Source organism: Garra rufa, chromosome 17 (assembly GCF_049309525.1).
Source record: "Garra rufa chromosome 17, GarRuf1.0, whole genome shotgun sequence".
Classification (NCBI taxonomy): domain Eukaryota; kingdom Metazoa; phylum Chordata; class Actinopteri; order Cypriniformes; family Cyprinidae; genus Garra; species Garra rufa.
This window is the reverse complement of record NC_133377.1, coordinates 43791980-43800744: the sequence shown is the minus strand read 5'-3', so window position 1 is coordinate 43800744 and position 8765 is coordinate 43791980. Positions and strand designations below refer to the sequence as shown.

The 8765-nt window shown below is 35.0% G+C and overlaps 1 protein-coding gene across 2 annotated transcripts; it reads left to right on the top strand.

Annotated features, from left to right (window-relative positions):
- The first annotated feature begins 1257 nt into the window (after positions 1-1257).
- On the top strand, positions 1258-5298 carry mycbp (MYC binding protein). Of its 2 annotated transcripts, none has more exons than XM_073822155.1 (5): positions 1258-1333; positions 3308-3383; positions 3460-3508; positions 4927-5053; positions 5142-5298. In XM_073822155.1, the coding sequence occupies exons 1-5, from the start codon at positions 1319-1321 to the stop codon at positions 5181-5183; spliced, it is 309 nt and encodes a 102-aa protein (XP_073678256.1). In that variant the 5' UTR covers positions 1258-1318; the 3' UTR covers positions 5184-5298. The 2 variants fall into 2 exon arrangements, with proteins under 2 accessions (XP_073678256.1, XP_073678257.1); XM_073822156.1 differs by having other exon boundaries at positions 1279-1333; positions 3311-3383.
- The last annotated feature ends 3467 nt before the right edge of the window (positions 5299-8765 follow it).

Below are 8765 nucleotides of genomic sequence, written 5' to 3'. Positions count from 1 at the left end.
TAAAAGCTAATTCCTAATGATATCAACTTAAAATACATATTCTAAAAACGATCTAAAACAGATTAAATATTAAATGTGTTTACCTTCATTTCATGTCAATCAGCAGCAGCTCAGGCACATGTCAGCAGTCCATCACTCCAGCTACTCTCAAGCACTTCCGCTCGTGACAGACACCTGTTCGCTCAGGTGAGGAGAGATCAGAGCCGTTGAGAAACAGAGTTGCGTCACGCTTTGATCTCGCCGCGGCGCGGTCACGTGGTTCATGGAGCTCTCAATAGTTCCAAACAGCTCCGCGCTGTCAATGTGTTTGAATGGGTTTAAGTAGGATAGACAGCAGTTCTACTATATTTGCAGCAATTTCGAGCAATTATTAACACATAATGTGCATTGATTGTGTATTGATAACTTCTCTGAACACGCTTTACAATCGGATTTTATATTGAGGAACGATAAAGAGACATATTTAGTATGTTCTCATACTCTTTGGAAGTCAAATGTGACCAAACACCTTAAGTGTAACTTTTATTCAATTACATAATTGTAATACATAGTGCAGTTCTATTTGGTAATAGTTTTTTGTGCTAAATAAAATGTGCAATACTGATCCTGATCATTTAAAAGATAACATTTCCTAATAGTATTTATATTACAGTTAGTGTAATATTTAAGGTTAAATACATTTGAAAGTGTATTTAGACATCATCAAACACTCATTTTTAATATGTTTGGATTTAACGATTTAATGTTAAATAAAAAAGTAATGTACTCGTGTTATTTTATGATATTCAAATATACAACATAAGGGAATATTATAAAAGGCAAGCAAATATGGCATTTTTAGCATAACAGAAAAGATGAAAATAGTGTTTAAAAAGACACAAGGCAACCGATTGCGTTTAGCATACATTTTTATCGTATTTCTTGAATCTGAAACGCATTCAACCTCCTACAGAGAGAGAAAGATTGCAGAAAGACTAAAAACGTACAAATATGACAACTAGTATCTGGTTCTGGCCGCTATTACGGTGTTTCTCGTGTTATCTAACTGCATTTACAGTATAACTGTTAATCTAACGACAAACAACTATAACACGCTTCATAAAATACCACTACTGGCCAGTTTTTCGAGAGTTTCGCAACTAAACGGATGGGATACAGCTCTGGCTAGCGCGCGTGCGCGTTTCGTCAAGGCGCGGTCCCTTTAAGCGTTGCCGGGGCGACAGTGTTTGCGTGTGTGTGTGTGTTCCGGTTGTGCTCGGCGCATGCGCTCAGAAGAGTCTTTCGGTGAATCAAACAGTTCGTGACTTTGTCGTTCGCAATGGCGCATTACAGAGTAAGTAAACAAACTAACAAACAAACGCACTCATATAACGACAGAATCCGACTGAACGCGTGTGAACTTCCGGCGAGTCTGTGAACCGAATCCCAGTCATTTGATGAGATCTGAGTGGAGGAACATTATCGTGTTTGTTTCTGTCGCGCTACTCTGAGGTGAACACTATTGTAGAAACGCGTCAGAACACTTCAGATGTTTGTAGTCGGCACTAACTTGTCATTTCTCCGAGATTTTTAAGTGTTTAATAATCCGTTTCTGCTCAGGTATGAAGTGTCAGGTTCACACAGCTGTAGAGAATCACAGTAACGTTAACTACTGTCGTCTTTTACTCTTTCTCGATAAACTCCTGACATTTCATACACAGAGACCGAATGAAACCACCCTCAGACTCTTCTGAGTCTCTTTCAACTCAAGTCTTAGAGACACTGCAGGTGAATAGAGTAAAACAACTAATAGTTATCTCCTTACTTACTCAGGTGATTGATTGATTACATTGATAATTGCAAACATTTGTTGTATTACAAGTTTTCTAAAATGTTAGGTTTAAATATGCAAATGAGCCATTGTTTAATGAAATATGCGCTAATTTGCATATATTTCTAGTACAAAAGTCTAAACACTGGATGAAGTCAGTTTCAAAATTCTTTATTTTTTGACATATTAGAGTCAAATGTTTTTACAGAGGAGATTTTGTGTATCTTATTTTGTGTTTATTAATGTGGGTCTCATTTTGTTTGAAAATACTTAGAACAGAAAGAAAACTATATATATATATATACACACTACCGTTCAAAAGTTTGAGGTCAGTAGTTTTTAATTGTTTCTTTTTTCTTTTTTTTAAGAAATTAATACTTTTATTCACCAAGGATGTATTAAGTTAATTATTAAGGCCCGGTTTCACAGACACGGTTTACACTAAACCAGGATTAGGCCATTGTTCAATTAGAACATTCAAGTCATTTTTATAACCATTCTTAGTAAAAAATCTTACTGGTGTGCATCTTGAGACAAAACAAAGGCACTGATATATTTTAAGATCAATCAGAGCAAGTTTCTTTCAGTTTAAATGACTAAGACTTACATTTTAGTCTAGGACTAGGCTTATAAAATATTTATATTTTGAATAAACACTGTACTTGTTATTCATGAAAGAATCCTGAAAAAAAATCACAGGTTCCAAAAAATATTTGTCAGCACAACTGTTGATATTCTCCAGCATTGATCATTCTAGTAATAAATCAGTATATTAGAATGATTTCTGAAGGATCATGTGACACTGAAGACTGGAGTAACAGCTGATAAAAATTCAGCTTTTCATCACAGGAATAAATTATATTTTAAAAAATGTTAAAATAAAAAACTATTTTATATTGTAAAAACATTTTGCAATATTTCTGTTTTTTTTCTGTATTTTTAATCAAATAAACGCAGCCTTGATGAGCAGAAGAGACTTCTTTAAAGACTATTACAAGTCTTACTGACCCCAACTTTTGAACGCTAGTGTGTATATATATATATAAATTTTTTTTTTTTTTTTTGACAATTTTGGGGGGAATAAAATCAAGCAACAAATCCCTCTGTAAAAACCTTGAGGATATAGTCAGGAACACAAATGCTCAGTGTGGTGTGTGTAAGTGCTGCTGAAGTGGAGATTTATGGCTCAGTGTAGGAGAAAAAAATCTTGGCCTTTAAACATCTGTATTGTAATTGAAATCTATTGACACAAATAGATAAAGTGCTATAAAAGAAAGACTTAACAGTGTCTTTTGGGTGTTTTCTTTCCACTAGTCTGAAAACACTATGAGACACCAAAATCTCAAACTCGATATGTGCATTAAAAACTGTTTTTGCCTGCAGTGTCTTAAGAAAACCGATTGCATCAAAGCAGTATTAAAAAGGAAACTAGTATGTCAATGATGCAAAAGGAAAGTTAGGTAAAGCTGGAGTAACATGTCTGTGTTCCTCTATCAGCAGGTGTCTGAGTCCAAGCGAGAGCAGTTCAGGAGATATCTGGAGAAGGCCGGTGTCCTCAATAGTCTCACCAATGGTAGGAACGTCAAACCCACCGAACGAACACATCTTTTGATCATTTGTGTGTGGCTCATCTGATCTTCTACTTTCAGTCTTAGTGGCTTTGTACGAGGAATCGGAGAAACCCAACAATGCCTTGGAGTATCCTTACGCTGCTCATGCTGACGAATCCTCCGGCGATAGTTCACCCACATTATTCACTCACGGAACACCATATGCCCTTCTGTTTCAGCAAAGAAACGTCCCGCTCGAGTATCATGTGAGAGACAGACCAATCAAGAATCGTAAACATCAAACAAAAAACCAGCCTCGAGTAGCACAGGTGTATTTGTAGCAATACTAATAGTAAAAAATACATTGTATGGGTCAAAATTATTCTTCTTTCATGCCAGAAATCATTAGGATATTAAGATCCTGTTCCATATTGTAAATTTCCTATCATAAATATATCAAAACTTAATTTCTGATTAGTAATATGCATTGCTAAGAACTTCATTTGGACAACTTTAACAGTGATTTTTTTCAGTGTCTAGATTTTTCACTCTCTCAGATTCCAGATGTTCAATTATTGTCCTTTCCTAACAAACCATAGATCAATAGAAAGCTTATTTATTCAGTTTTTCAGATGATGTATAAATCTCAATTTATAGAAATTGACCCTTATGACTGTTTTTTTTTGGTCTAGGGTCACGTTTACAGTTTGGTAGCGAAATTGAAAGCTTAAAATCGGCCTTGAAATCTTGTAGTGTGCAGCCAGCTTTAGTCAGATGAACACAGCTTGTTTTGTTTGTCTCCCTCATTAGTAGACACATCAGAGACGCGTGTATAGTGTGATGGTTTGGGTCCCAAGACGAGATGTTTGTTAAATAATACTTTAAAGGATTACTCCACTTCCAAAATACAAATGTACAGATAATGTACTCACCCCCTGTCGTCCAAGATGTTCATGTCTTTCTTTCTTCAGTCGTAAAGAAATTGTTTCTTGAGGAAAACATTCCAGGATTGTTCTCCATATAGTGGACTTCTGTGGTGCTCAACGGATTGAAGGCTAAAAATGCAGTTTAAACGCAGCTTCAAAGAACTCTAAACGATTTATATACTTTTTAACCTCAAATGCTGGTCTTGTCTAGCTCTGTGTGAACTCTGTGTATTCCAGTTCAGGACAGTTAGGGTATGTCCAAAAACTCCCATCTCATTTACTCCTCCAACTTCAAAATCAAATGGGAGTTTTTGTGTCTTGAACAGGAATACACAGAGTGTGCATCACAGAGCGTGCATCACAGAGCTAGACAAGACCAGCATTTGATGTTAAAAAGTATATAAATTGTCAATTTTTAAGAAACTAACCAATGGTTTGACTAGATAAGACTCTTCTTCCTCAGCTGGGGTCGTTTAGAGTCTTTTGAAGCTGCATTTTTAACCTTCAATCCGTTGAGCACCATTGAAGTCCACTATAAAAAGGTTTGGTGAGTGGAAACGTGGACCATTTGTGAGATCAGATCTCAGCTCTGGCACCATTTCTGCGTTGGGTTAAGCCACTTTAACTAACTCTTCATCAGCTTCATCAAGCATCACCTGGGCGTCGGACCCGAGGCAGACGATTCTGAGAGTCTGCGTCTGGAACTGAACAGTTTACAGCAGAAGTATGATCAGCTGCTGGAGGAAAACAAAGAGCTGAGGAACAGGGTGAGATGAACTACAGCTCTTTACTCTAACTGCGGTTTCGAAGCCTGCGATGACGAGCCGCTTGTTTGTCTGTTTGTGTGAATTATAGCTGCTGCAGTACGAGCCGCCGCAGGACGTGGGAACAGAATGACGAGATATTTCTTCACATCAGGAGCAATCTTTGAGTTTCTTCGTTTTCTAAGAAGTGGATTTTTTGTTAAGCAAATGTGTGCCTGATATTTAATAAAAGCATTTTTTTGCACTGACTCCTGATGTTTAGTGATTTATTAAACCACAAACTATAGTTAGGTTTAACATCTAGTTAAAACCCACACTGAAACCAGTCTCAAAGCAAGGTTCTTTAATATAGATTATTGGGTTTTTTATGATAAATAATGCATTGGCAAGTTGTATCCAAACTAGGGCTGGGACACGATTAATCGCATCCAAAATAAAAGTTTATGTTAACATACTAAATGTGTGTTTACTGTGTGTATATATAATGTATGTATAAATACACACACAAACATGTATATTAAAGAAAACTGAAAATAAAAATTAAATTAAAATAAATAAAATATTTATAATTCTATATATAATCTAAATTAAATACAAATATAACTATCCACACATATAAGTATTTTTTAAAGGCTTTACATGTATGTGTGTGTATTTATATATACATAATAAATATACACAGTAAACACACATTTAGTATGTTAACATAAACTTTTATTTTGGATGCGATTAATCGCGATTAATCGTGTCCCAGCCCTAATCCAAACATTAGTCACATTTAGAGTGTTTTAAGGCCTCTGTCCCTTGTTTTCCAAACAGTATCTTTTTACTCAGGACTACTCCAGCAACAGTAAGAAGAAAATCATTAATGCAGAGGCATATCTAACAAAAATGTTGTTTAGTGCATGACATAATTGTGTTCTTTTTGGAAAAAATAAAACAAAATGATACAAGGAACTGATCAGGTTATAAGTCAATTAGCTCAAGAAACTCTAACAGATGCACCATGTCTTAATACACATCGTTTAGTGCATAGGTTTGTACAGAATCACACAATCTGCCAGATTCTCCACCTATCAGCGGTTTACTGTATCAATATATGGGTCACTGATGTGACGCCCCCTTTTTCTGTCCGGGTTAATTTTATTTTGCAGAAAAAACTAAAAAATGCATAAATTTCTCATCTACTTGTTATACCTTCTTCACCTACTCAACCACTCTAACTTCTCCAAATTTTTAAGTTTTTCATCATTTTTCTGCTATTCGAATTGCCAAAACATCATACGGGGCGACCGTCCAGCCTTGACTTTAGTTAGGACAACTGGTTTAAAAACACTTTAAATCAACTGAAATATATCAATTTTCCTAGTTGGCATAATTTCAAACATGTTTTACATCCATTGACAAAACTATAAAGCATTTGCACATATATTTCTATCATGATATACAAACGAATGTTGTCCGAATTATGTTGATTCTATCCATATCATCCGGGGCGACCATCAACAAACCACAATTTTGGGACCCTTATTTTGAAAAACATCTCAAGGATGGGATATTGCATCAGCCAGACACAAGTGAAGACCCCCTGGAAACAACTTTAAGGTAACTCAGTCTCTCTCATATAGTAAGAAAAAGCAGTTTTTTAACTGCTGTAAGGTCGTAGTCACTTTTGGTCATCATGTGGGGCGACCACCTCAAAACTGTGAATTATACGTTTTTTCCCACAAATCTATATTTTGATGATAAATTTAATAGTGGCATGTCACTAGAAGAAGCTAGTTTGGTTTCTGAGGCTAACTGTTAGCCTGATATACTTGAGTGAACTTGAAAACATCATATGGGGCGACCGAGTATCATGTGGGGCGACCACTGCTGAGTGTTTTAAATGATAGATATATGTCCTGTATTTGTAGTTTTCATATTCTATACATCAATTATATACATAGAGTTAATAGTTTAAGCATAATTATTTGTATATTTTATCTTTTTTTCTAAATTCAGCCATTTTCCATTCCTTTTATAGGGATAAACATTTATTTTTTGTCGTAGCACAATCCTACAGGAAAAATGTAAAAAATATACAGAATGACATTCCATTTATGTGACTATACATGCATTAGTCATTTTAAACAAGTTTTAACCTATTTTACCTATTTCCTAGATGGCACGATTAACAAGCAAAGAGAAGACTGCTCGTCTTAGACAGAAAGTCAAGTCCGACCCTGCAGCAAGAGCAGAGTATCTTGCAGGGAAAAGAGAGAGGTAAAGAAAAAAGAGCTTCTTTAGCAGTGAGCTAGAGTCACTAGAGCTACAGAAAGTAGGAGACCAGGGTAGATCAAATAAACAGTTTAGACTGTATGCTACAATGAGCTATTAAACATTAGTCACCGAAATTGTTCTCATCAATCTGGACAACTTTTATAAATTAAACTCATTAGCTACGGCCAACAGGAAGCCGGATATTTTGATTTGAATGTGGATTTTTGGAAAAATCAGGCTGTAAACAAATTCATACTCCTCATAAGAGCAACATGCTGTTCACACCAAACTTTATCAACATGAAGAGAAGATTCTGAAGATGCTAAATTGCGAGCAGATTTTGGATATCTTCGTGGTGATTTTTTAAAGTGATAGTAAAAAAGATAACCGTATTTTTTTTATATCTTTAAAGTGCAGCATCCAAACTCTTTAAAACTTTTTTTCACACAGAGAACTAGTCATTCTGAGCAAATGCTGTTAACCCCATAAGTATACAAGGCTCTATGAATTAAAGAAAGAAATCAGAAATCTGCTCTCACTCTGCCTGCCTCCAAGATTGTGTGTCGAGTGTAAGAGTGAGTGCAGGGGGAAGGGGTGAAAGGGAGAGAGGGAGAGAGACCAGTGAATAATGCTGTTTTGCAGACCAACTTTGAGGAAGAAATGCACATTGATGTAATGTAATATACATAAATATGTCTGATCTTTGAGAGTCTAATCTTTGAGAAAATATAAAGGGTCACTAAGTCTTTCATTGTTTGTATTTTGCAGTTGTTGTTTTTTTTTACTGAACTGTACCATGAACTTGTCCTATTCAGTCACATAGCAAAAGATTAAGAAAAATACAACTTTTTAGCATGAGCGATTTATCTTCATTGATAGACAGTTGTTTTCATAGTGTTATTTATTGAATTTAAAATTATAATTAACAATTTCAAGACAATCTTTGACAACAATACAAACTTTGCTGTTATCTGTTCAAAACATCTGAAAACCATCATTTTAAGATGAGTTATATTTATATCGCCCCATTACAATACTCAACTTGTTTTTTAAAGATATTTTGAAAGAATGAAGTGTTTATATAGCACTTTATTGTCTATTGCTGTATACCCACATGAACTGTGTTCATGTTCATGTTAATTCACAGTATATAAACTGTTAAAAGATACAAATTTACATTTTAATAATGTAAGATTTTTTTTTTAGCTTAATATTAATTAACATTAATAAATGCTATTTAATTATTGTTCATGTTAACTAATATAGTTAATGTTAACAAATGAAACTGGATGGCAAAATTTTATATATTGTGTGTATGTGTCTGTGTGTTGATTTTAAAGTGCATCCCTTTCAATTCTGTAAACTTTAAATCCAAACTGGCAGAGTTTTACTGTGAATGCATGTGCCAACTGGGCACCGTTTTCCTGATGCTATCGTGATGGCGACTGCGCAG

What these genes read in the sequence shown, in the direction of transcription:
- mycbp (XM_073822155.1), top strand. An exon ending in AAACCCAACAATGCCTTGGA is followed by an intron (nt 3,509 to 4,926) that starts GTATCCTTACGC and finishes ACTCTTCATCAG; the next exon opens with CTTCATCAAGCATCACCTGG. An exon ending in ACAAAGAGCTGAGGAACAGG is followed by an intron (nt 5,054 to 5,141) that starts GTGAGATGAACT and finishes TGTGAATTATAG; the next exon opens with CTGCTGCAGTACGAGCCGCC.